This window comes from Biomphalaria glabrata, chromosome 7 (genome assembly GCF_947242115.1).
Source record: "Biomphalaria glabrata chromosome 7, xgBioGlab47.1, whole genome shotgun sequence".
Classification (NCBI taxonomy): domain Eukaryota; kingdom Metazoa; phylum Mollusca; class Gastropoda; family Planorbidae; genus Biomphalaria; species Biomphalaria glabrata.
The window spans coordinates 19,859,383-19,878,696 of record NC_074717.1 but is presented as its reverse complement, the minus strand read 5'-3'; the positions used below and the strand labels follow the sequence as shown (position 1 = coordinate 19,878,696).

General features: G+C 39.5%; 1 protein-coding gene across 1 annotated transcript in view; it reads left to right on the top strand.

The window, feature by feature from the left end:
- The window catches only part of LOC106051434 (uncharacterized), a 79,844-nt gene that overhangs the window by 57,511 nt on the left and 3,019 nt on the right, over positions 1 to 19,314 (top strand). Inside the window, exons 6-8 of the mRNA XM_056035298.1 lie at positions 10,988 to 11,132; positions 12,872 to 12,940; positions 14,666 to 14,760. Coding sequence (XP_055891273.1) covers positions 10,988 to 11,132; positions 12,872 to 12,940; positions 14,666 to 14,760 — 309 coding nt within the window. The remainder of the gene's footprint in view (positions 1 to 10,987; positions 11,133 to 12,871; positions 12,941 to 14,665; positions 14,761 to 19,314) is intronic.

The window sequence follows — 19,314 nt, the reverse complement described above, 5'->3', positions numbered from 1 at the left end:
TCTATTGTTAAATGTTTCTTAAACATTTTATGATACAAGTTAATTTTGTTTTTGGTAGATACATTGGTAATTGTGTTGTACTCTCTCTCTCTCTCTTAGTCTTTCTCTCAGTCTCTCTCTCTGTCTTTCTCTCTGTATCTGTGTCTGTCTCTCTCTCTCTCTGTGTCTCTCTCTGTCTTTCTGTCTCTGTCTCTCTCTTTCTGTCTCTGTATCTCTCAGTCTTTCTCTGTGACTGTCTCTCTCCGTCTTTCTTTCTGTGTCTGTCTCTCTCTCAGTCTCTCTCTCTATCTCTGTCTTTCTCTCTGTGTATGTGTCTGTCTGTCTCTCTCTCTTTCTGTCTCTCTCTCTCTCGTTCTTCCATTTTCTGTACTATCCCACTGTGTATCAGGGAACCAGACCTATCAATGGGCCCAGACTTTGCTTATAAGGACCTGCTGTTTGCATGTGAGTATGGAAACATCCGTTTTTGATTTCTCAAGAGGAGAGTGTAGAGGGCTGGCAAACGTTCAGAGACTGGGTTGATAGAGCAGCCACGTCCAGACTCAAGTAGGGCAATAAGTCACACATACGAGTTGGGTTCAAAACTGTTTCTAACGTTTATGTCCTGCACATTAATCTCTTTGATAGACAGACATTGACATCTTTGATAGACAGACATTGACATCTTTGATAGACAGACATTGACATCTTTGATAGACAGGCATTGACATCTTTGATAGACAGGCATTGATATCTTTGATAGACAGGCAGCGACATCTTTGATAGACAGACATCGACATCTTTGATAGACAGACATCGACATCTTTGATAGACAGACATCGACATCTTTGATAGACAGTCATTGACACCTTTGCTACCGTATATAGATATTGACTTCTTTGATAGACAGACTTTGACTCCTTTGATAGACAGACTTTTACATCTTTGATAGACAGACATTGACTCGTTTGATAGACAGACATTGACATCTTTGATAGACAGACATTGACTCCTTTGATAGACAGACATTGGCATCTTTGATAGACAGACATTGACATCTTTGATAGACAGACATTGACATCTTTGATAGACAGACATTGACATCTTTGATAGACAGACATTGACATCTTTGATAGACAGACATTGACATCTTTGATAGACAGACTTTGACTCTTTTGATCAACAGACATTGACATCTTTGATAGACAGACATTAGCATCTTTGATAGACAGGCAATAACATTTTTGATAGACAGGCATTGACATCTTTGATAGACAGACATTATCATCTTTGATAGACAGACATTGACATCTTTGATAGACAGACATTGACATCTTTGATAGACAGACATTGACTCGTTTGATAGACAGACATTGACATCTTTGACAGACAGACATTGACATCTTTAATAGACAGACATTGACTCGTTTGATAGACAGACATTGACATCTTTGATAGACAGACATTGACATCTTTGATAGACAGACATTGACTCGTTCGATAGACAGACATTGACTCCTTTGATAGACAGACATTGACATCTTTGATAGACAGACATTGACTCCTTTGATAGACAGACATTAACATCTTTGATAGACAGACATTGACTCCTTTGATAGACAGACATTGGCATCTTTGATAGACAGACATTGACATCTTTGATAGACAGACATTGACATCTTTGATAGACAGACATTGACATCTTTGATAGACAGACATTGACATCTTTGATAGACAGACATTGACATCTTTGATAGACAGACTTTGACTCTTTTGATCAACAGACATTGACATCTTTGATAGACAGACATTAGCATCTTTGATAGACAGGCAATGACATTTTTGATAGACAGGCATTGACATCTTTGATAGACAGACATTATCATCTTTGATAGACAGACATTGACATCTTTGATAGACAGACATTGACATCTTTGATAGACAGACATTGACTCGTTTGATAGACAGACATTGACATCTTTGACAGACAGACATTGACATCTTTGATAGACAGACATTGACTCGTTTGATAGACAGACATTGACATCTTTGATAGACAGACATTGACATCTTTGATAGACAGACATTGACTCGTTCGATAGACAGACATTGACTCCTTTGATAGACAGACATTGACATCTTTGATAGACAGACATTGACTCCTTTGATAGACAGACATTGACATCTTTGATAGACAGACATTGACATCTTTGATAGACAGACATTGACTCGTTTGATAGACAGACATTGACATCTTTGATAGACAGACATTGACATCTTTGATAGACAGACATTGACTCGTTCGATAGACAGACATTGACTCCTTTGATAGACAGACATTGACATCTTTGATAGACAGACATTGACTCCTTTGATAGACAGACATTGACATCTTTGATAGACAGACAATGACATCTTTGATAGACAGACATTTACTCCTTGATAGACAGACAATGACATCTTTGATAGACAGACATTGACATCTTTGATAGATAGTCATTGACACCTTTGCTACCGTATATAGATATTGACTTCTTTGATAGACAGACTTTGACTCCTTTGATAGACAGACATTGACAACTTTGATAGACAGATATTGACTCCTTTGATAGACAGACATTGACATCTTTGATAGACAGACATTGACATCTTTGGTAGACAGACATTGACTCATTTGATATACAGACATTGACATCTTTGATAGACAGACATTGACTCCTTTGAAAGACAGACATTGACTCTTTTGATCAACAGACATTGACATCTTTGATAGACAGACATGGACATCTTTGAAAGACAGATATTGACTCTTTTGATCAACAGACATTGACATCTTTGATAGACAGACACGGACATCTTTGAAAGACAGACATTGACATCTTTGATAGACAGACATTAACATCTTTGATAGACAGAAATCGACTTTTTTCAGAAACGCTAATTAACCTCTCTCAAATCAGACATTGAATTCTGTAATATAATAGATAGAAATTGTCATCTTTGATAGACAGACATTGATTTCTAACAGCCAGTCGTCATTGACCTCACATGACATAAATAATAATTCTTTCCTTGTGTGTGTGTGTGTGTGTGTGTGTGTTAGAAACAGATTTCATGTCTTCATAAGAACTGGATGCAAACACAAACATGCTAACAGGACAAAGTTACTTGTTAAATAAATAACTCTCTTCGCTCACCTCCCTTTGTGTGCTTCGCTTTCCTGATTTTTGAAAACTTAAATCTTAACCAAACAACATTGTTGAAAATGTCGCTATGACAACCAAAATAACTAGTGTTTTTTTTCTGTTTTTTTTTTAAGCTTTCTTTTTTATTAATGTTTTTTTTTAATGATAAATTAATAGATGGCTAATGATTAACATACCCTGTATCTCAGTTCTGAAAGATCACTCTTGCTTGATTGGGTTTCTGTGCAATCATAATCTATGTTGTTTTAACTCACCCACATTAAAAAAATTTACCACTATTTACAGTGGCGTATCTTTCGTTAAGTACCCCTGCCTCCATTCACTTCCTTCAACCCTCCTAGCTCCCGGCTATGATTCGCGGCTATATTTAATTAGCTACGTTTAATTGGACTGGATCGATTCTGATACCGCTCCACCCAGCCAAACAGTTTTGTCAGTAATTTGGTTAAGTCTATCGTATTCGATTCTCCGTGGCAAACAAAGGGTGATGAATGGAGTTCACCAGATCTCTGCGTCTGCGAACTCAAGGGAGACTATGCAGATCTCGCTTTCATCACTTTAAATACATGTATGGAACTGCCGGAGCCTGAAATGTGGCCACTTCTCGAATAGGCCAGCCATTTTCAACATTGACTGAACGATACGGCCAAAGTTAGATATACTTATATCACTAGTTTACTTTGTTATTTTGCTGTCCTTTTCGTGAAGTGGCCGTGATTCTCTGGCCAAAATCCAATGTGCTGATTTACAAGTGTACATTTTGTATGACGTACAACTCCATTTAAGTAAAGGCTAGAGAGGCTTCAATCCATCTCTTGCTAAAGTCCTGCTGATTTACGTACACAAAAAGGAACTGTTCAACATTTTATATAGCCACTTGAGAAGCCGACATGGAGGCAGGGCCGGCCTTAGGTAATTGGAAGCCCTAGGCAAAGTGAATTAGGTGACTCCAAATGAAATAGAAAACTAAAAAGACCAAAAAATTAAATTACGTATTGATTAAAAAACCTTCCTAAATCTAGGTCTAAATCAACAAATGAAATACATTACAGAGCGCTATTACCCCCGTAGCGTTCCAAATGGAATCTAGAATAATTGTAGAGACTTAGAGCTAGGCTAATAGACGAGTCATAGAGTTCTGATATGTTTGGGATTCCATCCAAGTTTCGCAATTGTTTTCGTAAGATTTTTGCGAGACCCCCACCAATCGGAGGCTCTGCCTAGTTTGCCTATGCCTAAGGCCGGCCCTGGTGGATACTGAACAAGGAACTTTTAATTAAAAACAAAAATAACATTTTTAACATAAACTTATATTAAATGTAATTGTAACAATTAGTTTGGATCAGTCGTGTAATTAAATTTCTAATAAATCTAGACTAACAATAATAAATCTGTGCGATTAAAAATATTTTTGCAATAGTTTCTGTTTAGAGCAATTCCATGCGTTTAGCTTTCTCACTACGCTATGATCCTACACCACTATAGTCTGGACTAGTTGGGAACAGGATGAGGGAAAGGAAGGCGGTGTCTGTGGGATGGTTTCTGTGTGATGGTTTCTGTGTGATGGTTTCTGTGTGATGGTTTCTGTGTGATGGTTTCTGTGTGATTGTGTCTGTGTGATGGTTTCTGTGTGATGGTTTCTGTGTGATGGTTTCTGTGTGATTGTGTCTGTGTGATGGTTTCTGTGTGATGGTTTCTGTGTGATGGTTTCTGTGTGATGGTTTCTGTGTGATGGTTTCTGTGTGGTAGTTTCTGTGTGATGGTTTCTGTGTGATGGTTTCTGTGTGATTGTGTCTGTGTGATGGTTTCTGTGTGATTGTGTCTGTGTGATTGTGTCTGTGTGATGGTTTCTGTGTGATGGTTTCTGTGTGATGGTTTCTGTGTGATTGTGTCTGTGTGATTGTGTCTGTGTGATGGTTTCTGTGTGATGGTTTCTGTGTGATGGTTTCTGTGTGATGGTTTCTGTGTGATTGTGTCAGTGTGATGGTTTCTGTGTGATGGTTTCTGTGTGATGGTTTCTGTGTGATGGTTTCTGTGTGATGGTTTCTGTGTGATGGTTTCTGTGTGATGGTTTCTGTGTGATGGTTTCTGTGTGATGGTTTCTGTGTGGTGGTTTCTGTGTGATGGTTTCTGTGTGATTGTGTCTGTGTGATGGTTTCTGTGTGATTGTGTCTGTGTGATTGTGTCTGTGTGATGGTTTCTGTGTGATGGTTTCTGTGTGATGGTTTCTGTGTGATTGTGTCTGTGTGATGGTTTCTGTGTGATGGTTTCTGTGTGATTGTGTCTGTGTGATTGTGTCTGTGTGATGGTTTCTGTGTGGTGGTTTCTGTGTGATGGTTTCTGTGTGATTGTGTCTGTGTGGTGGTTTCTGTGTGATGGTTTCTGTGTGATGGTTTCTGTGTGATTGTGTCTGTGTGATGGTTTCTGTGTGATGGTTTCTGTGTGATTGTGTCTGTGTGATGGTTTCTGTGTGATGGTTTCTGTGTGATTGTGTCTGTGTGATGGTTTCTGTGTGATGGTTTCTGTGTGATGGTTTCTGTGTGATGGTTTCTGTGTGATGGTTTCTGTGTGATGGTTTCTGTGTGGTGGTTTCTGTATGATGGTTTCTGTGTGATTGTGTCTGTGTGATGGTTTCTGTGTGATGGTTTCTGTGTGATGGTTTCTGTGTGGTGGTTTCTGTGTGATGGTTTCTGTGTGATGGTTTCTGTGTGATGGTTTCTGTGTGATGGTTTCTGTGTGATGGTTTCTGTGTGATGGTTTCTATGTGATGGTTTCTGTGTGATGGTTTCTGTGTGGTGGTTTCTGTGGGATGGTTTCTGTGTGATGGTTTCTGTGTGATTGTGTCTGTGTGATGGTTTCTGTGTGATGGTTTCTGTGTGATGGTTTCTGTGTGGTGGTTTCTGTGTGATGGTTTCTGTGTGATGGTTACCAAGATCGCTTTTGAATGCATTTTATAAATTTAAAAAAAAAGTAAAAAAAAGTTGAAAGACTTGAATTCGAACTCGAGAGCTCAAGCCTCCTTGAGTTAACACTTGAATAACTGTGCCAACCAAGTGCTTATGAAACTAGAAGGTTTCATTGTTATCTATTGTTTGTTTCAAATCTTTTAGTCACGACCTAACTCTCTACATCATGAATAAACGAGTATAATTCAAGGTGTGCCACCACATCTTTCAAGTACAGGTTCTTTCCCTTTATCGATATCAACAAAATAATTAATTACCATTAGTTAATTAATTTATTCGTTATATTTTTTTTATTGATTTATGTTGTGAGGTACAAGAAATAATTGCGCAAAATTTCAACTTGATCCGAGAGTGGGTGTGGGAGAAATAATGTGTACAAACTTTTTACCAGACAGACAGAGTTAGTTGACATAAGCTTTTTAAAAATTAATTAAATTGTACAATGGGAACTATGCTTTTTTTTTTTTTTTTCCAATTTATAGAAGTATCTTGAAAAGTATTTGAAACACAAGGAAGGCATTATCCATTGGCTAGTTTATGTCCGTCTGTGAGTTTAGGACAGGTCATCAAGTGCTATGGCTTACTGAATATATATTGCTGCTTGCCACCGAGTTTTATATACACAGAAATACCCACAATGCATTTGATAGTATGGTTTATTGGGGGTCATCGGTATTTGGCCTGTGGACAGTATGGTCTTAACATTGTCCAGAGATTTCGTTTGTGACGTAAATGCAGCCCCAACTAATGGTACTTCAAGTCACAAACATTAAATGGCAACGAAGACCATCCTTCTCCCTCTCGACGCCACGAATGTTTGTAATTCTCACTCAGCCCAGAATAGACAATTTAGAATAGCCTTTAAGTGCCCCAGACTTTTATTTAGTGAATGCAATTTCTTTTCTCTCTTTAAATGTGTTTTTGTTGATATTTTGTGAAATATTTTTTTATTAATTTACTTCAGAAACAAACGTGTCCCATTGAATATTTTTGTTTAAATGTTAAAACAGCAAGTCAAATATCAGAAACATTTATTGATATCAAATGAAACACCGAACACTAAACATGTGTTTAACTTCGAACTCGTGACTACCTGTGAAGCAACGCATATCGCACGACATTGAAGCTACCCCTAAATATTCATACTTTGCTGGCCTATTGGAATAAGGCAATGACCGAAGAGCAGGTGGTCATAATCAGTCATGCTCCATGTGGTCTTCAACTCTAGAAACTTTTACCACATAATTCTTATATTAGGGTGATTTCAATCGTTTCAACCCTCTTTTCTTATTGGACAACAACTTCCAACCAACGCTTTAGAAAGGCTCTTGGCTTATCTCCCCACCAACCCTCTGCCTTGTTAACCCTCTTCCCCACCAACCCTCTGCCCCACGGTACCCACCAACCCTCTATCCCACCAACTCTCTGAGCCGTCCCAATTGTTGGGCAAACAAAATCTTATTGAAAGGATCAGCTTTGGACAACCTCTTAAAAAGTTCAAACTTAAACATTTGAAGTCATTAAACTTCAGAATTAGAAAAGAAAAAAAAGTTTGTGGAAAATAAAAACGTTGAATTGAAATGTTAGGCCTTCATTCTAAAGTAAATCTTTATCCTGACAAAGTATATACAGGCCATGGGGTAGCATTCTTTACATTTATTATAGTGTTCATTTTTTTAGGGGGGGGGGGGGGGGCGATGGAGTGTTCTTTTGTAATATATTGATAAACTCTCTATCTCTGTGTTGATAAACTCTCTATCTCTGTGTTGATAAACTCTCAATCTGTTAATACATTAACCCTAACGAGAAGCACGATTCTACAGAACCTTTTTAACATTCAGTCATTTTCTATCAGCAATGTAGTTTCACTATCAAGTTGGCGCTATTTATATAGCATGGGCATGGCATGAACCAGGTGACTTGAACAAGGTGACCTAAACCAGGCGATATGAACCAGGTGACTTGAACAAGGTGACTTGAACAAGGTGACCTAAACCAGGCGATATGAACCCGGTGACTTGAACAAGGTGATCAAACCAGATGGCTTGAACCATGTGACATTACCAGATAACTTAAACAGATAACATAAACCAGGAGACAAAAACAGGTGACATTAACCAAGTGGCATGAGTCAGGTGACATAAAAGAGGTGAAATAAACCAGGTGACATAATCAGGAGAAATAAGACAGGTGACAGAAATTAGGTGACATAAACCAGATAACATAAACCAAGTGACATGAGTGAGGTCACATAAGTCAACTAGTCAAGGAACATAAAGTAGGTAACATTAACTAGGTGACGTGAGTCAGGTGATATAAACCATCTAAACCTCTGGTACAAAACTGTGTACAATGATCTTATAATACTTTTAATTACTCAAATATTGCAGATTGATAGTGCCAGACAGACAAACAGACATAAAAACACACAGGTAGATACATATACATACAAATAGATAGATAGAAAGATAGCTAGATAGAAAGACAGACTGACAGAGTCTGTCAGAAGTTCGTTAGTCCTCTCTATTCTATATAGATCTAATCATGTATGGTTCCCAGCACAAATGATGACCAACAAGGGAATCAATGGAACTGACTGTAACAAGAGGACTGGTTCACCCGATACTCAGGCATAACTCGAAACGAAAAAGAGTCTCCAAAGTGATTTTGATAAGTCTGGCTGGTACCATCTGTGGTGGGAGGATGTCTTATAAACTACAGACGTTACTTCCAAATAGAAAATGATTACGTATAGATATGTATGAATAGACACCTTAGTGTATCCGGTGTAAAGAATATAGGAAGTGTATTTGAAAAGGTTGATGTTGCACTTTTCCGCCTGGAACAATCAAATGTAGCTCTCTCGCGCTTGTAGCACAAAGAAATGTTAATATTTAGTTGTCAACAGTGATCTTTCAAAATAGCGTCTTTGTCTTTATTTAAATTTTAATTTCTAGTCAAATCTTCTACAATCTTTTCTTATTTTCTTACCTTTTTCAACACGTTTCCGAATATCGGCTCTTCATTTCTTCATATTGTTTTCTTTCTTTTTTATGTCACTTTTTTCGTATGTAAATTGTATCTTAAAAATTGAAATCCAAACAATGTGGAGATTACTGCGTTTAAAATTAATCTTGCAAGTTTCTATAATCTGCAAGGGAGGAAAATAAAGACTAAAACTGGGAAACAGTTTTTTTGTTGATCAAATGATTTATACGGGAATGCAATGTTTAGATGTGCCCATAGCTTTATTGTAAATGGCTTCACTGGTTTTTCTCATTGCGACAGCAATTAGTGCTATTCTAATTAATCTGGTCTTGTTATTTACATCCACGGGATTGTCGAGAGATGTGTTTTACCATTGCTCACTACTGACTCCTTACCTCACTACTGACTCTTTACCTCACTACTGACTCCTTACCTCACTACTGACTCCTTACCTCACTACTGACTCCTTACCTCACTACTGACTCTTTACCTCACTACTGACTCTTTACCTCACTACTGACTCTTTACCTCACTACTGACTCCTTACCTCACTACTGACTCCTTACCTCACTACTGACTCCTTACCTCATTACTGACTCATTACCTCATTACTGACTCCTTACTTCACTACTGACTCTTTACCTCACTACTGACTCCTAACCTCACTACTGACTCCTTACCTCACTACTGACTCCTTACCTCACTACTGACTCCTTACACTCCTATGATCTCTTTCGTTTCTTGTACAAAAACAATCTTTTTGATCTAGTTCGCACTTGACTTGTGGGATAGGGACGTGTGCCTTGTGCAAAGATAACCGAAACTTTGTGAAGCAGGCGTCATGTTGCGTGCTGACGTACACATAGATCTACTTCCTGTTCTTCGATCGTCTGCTCAAGTCTTTGCATCGTCTGTCACTTCATGCAATTTTTTTTTCTGTAAACAAATAAGCGAATTTTTTTTATTGTATATTTCCCATGCTTTTACAAGAGGGTTGTAATTAGTATTAAATATTTGGTTAGTTTTTAAAACTTCAATAATTACAATATTGCTAGTAGAGTCCAACTGAAGAAAGTCTAGATATGCCATCATTGTTGGGGTATTAACAAATCTTTCCAATGTTAGTGTTTCTCGGGTATTGATATATTCATGTATAGTTGGTTGTTGTTTTGCTCCATTTATTTCCTCGTGATCTCATCTTGTGGTGGAAACTTTAATCAGAATTTTAGAAACAGTGATGCCAAAACCTACCGCCCGCGGGCAATGTCTGGTCGGTGAATTGGTGCGGACCCTCGATACTTCTTCCCAGTAAGCTGTATAGGAGTGGTTCTATCAGACGACAATTTTTGGAGATGTCTCGGCCTTTCACAAAAATTCATGAGACTTCCAGGTAGATAAGTACTGGGCAATGCTGCTTTAGAACGTCCCTGTGTCCAGCAAGGTCTAGTGAGAACCAGTACGGGATAGGAACTTTTGTGTACGCTATTTCTTCGTTGCCGATAAATCTCTTGTTGTTATTATCGGACATTATAAACCTAAAACTCCTGTCCCGTTCCAGTTTGAGAGAATAAGGAGAACACTCTAGAATATGTTTCAAAACAAGACATTATTGCAATATTTATCGTTCTTAGTGGAACTTTTATATCTTAACAAATTTAAATTTAGGACTTAAAATCATGTTGGCCTATCGGCTTATCTGAACCAATCTTCCAGACAGAACCGGAGATTAAAGTCGGATAACGTCTTTGCACGTATCGTCTGTTAACATTCGATTTTTGGAATGCTTAAAATTTAAAATTGTATCGATTGGTTAACATGACGACATATTTTTTTTTATGTCATCAACAGCGCCCTCTAGCCAGGGAGAGACGGAAAAGGTTTTTCTCTACTCCTACATGAGAGATCAGCCAATCTGGCAATCACTTCGGTTTTGGAACGCCGCTTTTTTTGACGCGGTACAGTGTGAGAGATCGAGGCGACCTATGCCGACAAAGTAAGCTGCTCTATTTAAAGTATGGCCTTGAGTTCAAACATTACAAGAAATTATACCCTAGGGCAATGTTTCTCAAACTGTGCTCAGAGGAACCTTAGTGTTCCAGAGGGACTGAATAGGTATTCCACGAACTACTGGAATAGTTAACTAGTAGCCCGCCATGGGAATTAATCTCACTAAAACAAATTAAGCAAGGTGTTTCTCTAAAGTCTTCTGATTGTGGGAAATGTTCCGTTAAGGAAAACATTTGGGAAACACTGCCCTAAGGTATGGAGGCATACAAATCATTATTGGCTCCGATTTGAGTAGGCCTACATAGTTACTGTAGAACAAAACACTCAAAAAAACAAGGAAAAAAAATTCAAGCCAGAACTTCACGGCGGGTTTGTGGGCGGATGGAGGGTAGGGGAACTGTGGAACCTGGACGCTGATCTAGAAAACGGCTCTAACGATTTTCCTAGAAAATTAACAGTTAATTTATATTGTTGAGAAAAGAATTAGACCTTACTAGCTGGTTGGCCACACGGGGAAAATTCTAGTTTGACCGCTATGATTTTTACTCCACCACTTAGACTTAAGAAGACGTTGCAAAATTGTTCCTAAACATTAATTTATCTTATACTCTTCAATGAATAATAATGTCTTCGTGCGGAATTACCGGAAGACGTTCAGTCAGTTAAAAGTAAATATTTTTTTAGTTCTCTTGACAAATTAATTTCTTTTTTAAACTTTTGAAAAATTTTAACGGTCAAACTAGAGTTTTCTAAGTCCGGCCAACGAGCTAGAAATTCTTTTTCCCATGATATATAGCAACTGGCAAATTTCTATGAAAATTGTTAGAACCGTTTTCGATATCCGTGTCCGGCCAGGTTATTTTGAGCCCACCTCTATTTGAATAGAGTTATTGCAGACAAAGATATTTCGACATTGCTAACAATAATATTCCCCTTCGTCTGTCATTAAATGGGGGAAATGAGAACTCTGTTCAAGCCTTGTCAAATGCCTCTTTCAGACTTGGCGATATATAGTGCAGACGATAAAATATAAAGTCATCTTTTTCTAAGGCTGGCGGTTAACGAGGGTTTATGTGGCCAGAACAACTGCCAGGCCCCAACAACTGCCAGGCCCCAACAACTGCCAGACGCCTTTACTTTTCCCAATCAATGTCGGCTACCCATTAGAGCGGTGGGGGGGGGGGGACTCAGGGGCGTCCTAAACCTAGATTAAGACCCGAGACCCCTAGGTTTTCAAGTAAGGCGCTCTACCACTCAACCACCACGGCTTATTTGACGCCTCACCTAAAATGTAAAGGCGGCTCCCTTAGTCTGAAATGTTCCCCTTTGTCTTTGTTTAATGTATAGCCTAATAGTTCTAGTAAATACAACATTGATAGGAATGCAGTGCCAATAGTCTAGCGACCATGACTCCTCTACTAATATTGATTTATTTTTCTAGACGATCTCAACATCTCATTTCAAAAGTTTTATAAAAAAAAAAAAAAGCCAGACATTAATTAGAGCTTATAAACAGCTCTATGGATGTTAGCCTACTCAAAAGAACCCAAGGGAGTTTCCAAATATCTCTTTCGGTATTGGCTTTTAACAGACGATAGACAAAAGTTTTCAGAGATTTTTCTACTGAAAAGCTTTGAGTGTCTGTGTGTCTTTATCAGAGATTTATTGTACATATGCTAGAACTAAAGTAATGTCTGATTAATTATTTCATTTCATACAATGAAGCACTGATGGAAATGAGACGGTCACAGATGATAAACAATTTCAAGAGAACATAACTTTTGGACAATTAGGGTAAGCAACTCTTGTCCTTTTTCTTAATACAAGTTCCAGACGTAAAAGCTTTTTTGTCTATTATTTCCACCTAGCTGTGGTGTATATGAAATGTAAAACTATTCATACAATTTTGAATTAAGAATGTGTAGCCTACATTATTTAATAGTTAGGCTTATTGGTAACAAGATACAGTTGTTAGCCATACCCCTCCATTGTCTCGCGGGGACTCACTATGACACATCCCTCTGTGTCTCGCGGGGACTCACTATGACACATCCCTCCGTGTCCCGCGGGGACTCACTATGAGACATCCCTCCGTGTCTCGCGGGAGCTCACTATGACACATCCCTCCGTGTCTCGCGGGAGCTCAATATGACACATCCCTCCGTGTATCGCAAGGGCTCACTATGACACTGATCTACAGCTTCATGTTTTTTGGTATAAGTGTCAGTTTTAATATGTCTATTTTTTTTTATACATTAATTTGGCATTAAATAATAAAATAGGCCTTTAAATTTTAAAAAAAGATCCCTTGGACGATTCCGGTGTATCCAGTCTTAACAAAGTGTATGTAAATCTGAGCCATTTTAGGCCTACCCACAGGAAATATTTCCTTCTGGTCAGCATTGAAAGAAAATGTTAGGCCCTGATTCTAGACATAGACGAGCTGGACTTCACATGGCCGTGTTGGTCTGTAGGGAAGGAGAAAATGATAATTAGATCTACTTAGTCTATATCGGCACGAATCAGAGGCGTAGGGAGGGGGGCATGGAGGACAGAATGCCCCGGACGCCACTCTCAGAGGGTACCATACGCGGCCTATATTTCTATGTGATGTTCATGGAACATGGGGGGGGGGGGCGCAAAAAAAAAAGTACCTCCCCCCCCCCCCCGGGAGCACGTTTCGCTCACTACGCCTCTGGCATGAATACAGTGTTTCTTGTCTTTTCATTATTATTATTGATGTTTAAAATCGCTATCCTTGGTTGCTATTAACTTATTTTTTAAATTATAGAATTAATGAATTATACGTCTTGTTGATGTAGGGCTCATTTAAAATCAACGTGATGTTTTAAAAAAAAAAACAACACCTCTACCCCTTTCCCCACCGCAGAAGATCTTAGAATGACATTTTGACGAATAGTTTCACAAAGGCCAGGCCTGGTTCTATCTTAAGTCAACAGCAGACCTTAGTGGATCAGACGTTCTTCTTTATACGTTTACACCTCCTGGATGTCTGATTCATTTTTTTTTGCATGAAGCCATGCTCTTGTTATGTTGAATACAATTGGTTGTTGCTCTTGTTATGTTGAATGCAATTGGTTGTTGCTCTTGTTATGTAGAATGCAATTGGTTGTTGCTCTTGTTATGTTGAATGCAATTGGTTGTTGCTCTTGTTATGTAGAATGCAATTGGTTGTTGCTCTTGTTATGTTGAATGCAATTGGTTGTTGCTCTTCTTATTCCAAGCTTTCTATGGAATGACTAAACTTCTTTGGGCATAGTATAAAATGTTGAGTTTATTTTAAAAAATTAACTATTAATTAAGAAATACAAAATGAGTAACAAGATAACTTATGTTATTATAATCAAATAGTTTCAATAGACGTTTCCTATTGGGCCTAAAAAGTAATTGGTCATTTTATACAACAAAGTCTCTTTTTTTTGTCCTTCATTAGTAAGCGTTAAAAGTCCAACCAGCAATCTTCTTTGCTGATCTTGGCAATTTTTTTTTAATCTACAGGACATTTGCTTGTAATATGAGATCCTTTGGACTCAGTAAAGAGCTTTGTTTAGAATTTCTGCGAAAACAATCCACCATCGCCAATCTTAGAAAAGGTAAGTTTAAAGAACTAGTAACACACGATGGACTGGCTCAGTGGCATGACAACCAAGGGGCGATGGGGGGCGATGGGGGTTCATTCGAGACCAGTCGTTATAGTAGGCCTGACGAACTGACCTAAAACGTCACCAGCTTGTGGGCACTGCAGGCCGATAGCTCGTTTCCACGTCACAGGTCGTGACGTCAGGCCTGTGACGTGGCAAGGTTCTATTGGTTCTTCGCGCACAGGCCCACGACCAATAGTAGCCCAAATGGGCTCTTGTAAGGAAAACCAATGAGTCAATTGTACAAATTTAAATGTTTCATATTCTTACATAATTGTACTTAATACCATTATATATTGAATTGTTATTACATTGTCTGGTAGAAAAATACACAATGAACGAAAACCTATTAATCTAGTGAAATCTATTCAAGGAAAACAATTCTTAAAATGTTAAATTCCAAGTTTTTAGAATTTTTAATGATATTAATAATAATAACTGTTAACATTTTGAGTTCGAGATCACATCTGACTTAATACTGAGTAGGGTGTCAACTAGCTTACCAAAGGTGCTTCGAAAAAGGTTTTATCTCCTTTGAAGCTGATGTCAACCATTCAGTCAGGTCGTCTGCTGGTTCCTATACTTGTGTGACTAGAGCATTCAGAATATCTATTGATTCAACATGTGACTCGGAATCCTAGCGACTGGACTGACTGCTATATGGGATTTATGTTTGAATTATTACATTTCTTTTTTTTCCCCTGTCATTACATTCGCTACCGAGGACGTGCTTAATGGCGCAATGTAGACATTCTAAGTTAAAGAGCGAGATAGATCTCTAAATGTAGATCTTATCTTCTTTAGATTTTGGCCTATCACGGTCAATTACCTAACCCAAATCTTGTGTGGGGTGGTCAGAGGACAGAGAAGGTCAGCAGGATCATGGTGGCTTAATTCCGAAGCGCAGTGGCGTAACCAGGGTGAGGAAGGGGGATCCCAATTTGAAATTCCCCGTGGCCCCCACTTGAGGGGTTCCCAAATGAATGTCCTTGATCTATTTTACATTAAATATTACGCCACTGTCGTGTATTCTTGCAATTCACGTGGAGTCAAAAATAAAATGCAGCAATGATCTAGATGATGTTATAGATGATGTTATAGATGATGTTATAGATGATGTTATAGATGATGTTAGAGATGATGTTATAGATGATGTTATAGATGATGTTATAGATGATGTTATAGATGATGTTATAGATGACCTTTGCTGCACTGAAAGCGCGACGTGAGGCGATAAGAATTGAGATTTGTCAGTTGTGAATTATCTTGCCAATAAACAACGGTATTAAAAGAGTCTAACTGATTATGTTTTGTAAGTTGTACTTCTATACACGTATATTTATTAAGTACTTTATCTCAAATGTCAAAATGTAGGCGTCTCTAAAACAAAAAAGGCCACGCCCCACACATCACTAGCTACGCCACTGCGTATACCATACAGCCAGGTTGTTGTTAGTGTTTTCATAAGAATTGAAATTCTAAGGCAAAGTTCAAATCTTGTCAAGTTCCAGACGTTCTTTCCCAAGTTTAGTATGTCTTAATAGAATAGACAGCGCATTCCACACAGCTCGGCACCCAACACAGCTCGGCACACAACACAGCTCGGCACACAACACAACAAGGCACCCAACACAGCTAGGCACACAACACAACTAGGCACCCAACACAGCTCACACACAACACAACTAGGTACCCAGCACAGCTCACACACAACACAACAAGGCACCCAACACAGCTCGGCACCCAACACAGCTCGGCACACAACACAACTAGGTACCCAGCACAGCTCGACACACAACACAACTAGGTACCCAGCACAGCTCGGCACACAACACAGTTCACACACAACACAACTAGGTACCCAGCACAGCTCACACACAACACAACTAGGTACCCAGCACAGCTCGGCACACAACACAGTTCGGCACACAACACAGCTAAGCACCCAGCACAGCTCGGCACACAACACAGCTAAGCACCCAGCACATCTCGGCACCCGCACAGCTCGGCACACAACACAACTAGGCACCCAACACAGCTCGCACACAATACAACTAGGCACCCAACACAGCTAAGCACCCAGCACAGCTCGGCACACAACACAGCTAAGCACCCAGCACAGCTCGGCACACAACACAGCTAAGCACCCAGCACATCTCGGCACCCGCACAGCTCGGCACACAACACAACTAGGCACCCAACACAGCTCGCACACAATACAACTAGGCATCCAACACAGCCGCACACAACACAACTAAGTACACAACACAGTTCGGAACCCAGCACAGCTCGGCACACAACACAGCTCGGCACCTAGCACAGCTCGGCACACAACACAGCTAGGCACCCAGCACAGCTCGGCACACAACACAGTTCGGCACACAACACAGCTAGGCACCTAGCACAGCTCGGCACCCAGCACAGCTCGGCACACAACACAGCTCGGCACACAACACAGCTAGGCACACAACACAGCTAGGCACCTAGCACAGCTCGGCACACAACACAGCTAGGCACCCAGCACAGCTTGGCACACAACACAGTTCGGCACACAACACAGCTAGGCACCCAGCACAGCTCGGCACCCAGCACAGCTCGGCACATAACACAGCTAGGCACACAACACAGTTCGGCACCCAGCACAGCTCGGCACACAACACAGTTCGGCACCCAGCACAGCTCGGCACACAACACAGCTAGGCACCCAGCACAGCTTGGCACCCAATATGAACAAGTGAGCATGATGTTTTTGACATCTTCAAACGAAGCTTTACTTTTCAAACCAGCACATGTATAAAGCTTCAAAAAAAAAAAGTTTGTCCCATCGGCCCTATTTTTAAACTTGCTAGATCTGATATAGATTTAAATTCGGATATCTTTTTTCCCCTATGCAATAGCATACAGATAGATGGAAAATTCCATTTTTTCCCCTCTGTAACTCACTGCAGCATTTTATCTCCTCCTCTATGTTCGTGCGTTATTTTCTAAGTGTTTTCCCCACAACCGACCAAAAACACTGGCTATCGACCGAGTGTCTGAGACGTATATTTTCTCATTGACCAGCTAGATGAAGACACCAATCAATGTCTGTTCGTCTAGGAACAAGTTATGCCTTGCCTTCCAGAATCTAACAGTCCAGTCCAGACAATACTTTCCGTTGTCGATTGATGCTTAACTCCCCTACATATTGCGTTTTCAATTCTGACATGGAAGGTGATTGTGGTGATATTAGATCTAGAAATCCCGTATATTTTCAACAAGATATACATCTATAACCAATTGACATTAAATTTCAAATAAACTAGACTACTGGATGAAGTTCAAGTTAGAGAATTAGCACTTTACAAAACTAAAATCTATACTTTGAAGGGGGAAAAAAAGGCAACTCAATGACGTCATACTCGTGAAATCAATCTTATGATTACAATGCACCAATTTAACCAAAGGAAATGTAGCAATACTTTGTAGGTAGGAGTGGAGCTCATACAATAGGGGACAAACAGACCTGTATGCTATCTAATTCATTTTAGAAGCGCATTCTTTCCTCCTTAAAGAGAGCGCAGTTAAAGTACAAAGAAAAAGGGGTGCGACAGGGCCAATAATGAAGTTTTACGAGACACACGAGGTACATGTAACGCATGGACGAGCTTCATGGTCCAAAACAATGACCACGTCCAGCAAGACATGTTAGGACGTCAAGAGAACGATGACACGACACTGTGTACAAATTCGACTCCTCTGGTACATGTATTAAGGACGTCATGGCAAGGACTGAAATATATTCAAATGTCTTCTTTCAAAACAAAGTTTCGGGTCGGTCTTGTTGCAGGCGTCTCTGGTGAAGACGCTAAGAAAGGGAGTAGAGAATGTCGACAAATGAAAAGACGTAATTTCATTAATTTGATTTTGTAAAAAAAAAAATAATTAATAATGACATTTTGATTAATCAGTTTTCAAAAAGGAATTTAATACTATATATATATAGCTCCTCCTTCGTGGTCGAAGTTGGGCACATTTCTCATTTCCCATGGACTCAAAGATGACTGTAAAGTCCAATCCTTGCTTTAAAAAGCCGCCGCATACGTGACATGGGTGGGTTAGGTCAGTTCTTCTCTCAGCTTTTTGTTGATTCGGCGCTCTTTGACCATGGCCACTCTTCTTGCTTCAAAACTTGAGACTCCAAGACTCACAGCTTCACGCCATGAGGAGCGATCGAAAGCTAGTGCTTCCCAGCCGTGAATGTCGATATAGCATTCCTTGAAGGAGCTCTTAAGATTGTCTTTGTAGCGCTTGTATTGGCCTCCCTGGGAGCGCTTTCCTGCACACAACTCCCCGTACTGAAGTCGTTTGTGAAGGAGTTTGTCTGGCATGCGGACTACATGTCCCGCCCATCGAAGTTGGGACCTTTTTACTGTTGCATTGATGCTGTACATGTTGGACAGCTTTAAGATTTCTGAGTCTGGTATGTGGTCAGACCAACGCACCTTATGGATACTCCTTAGTGTA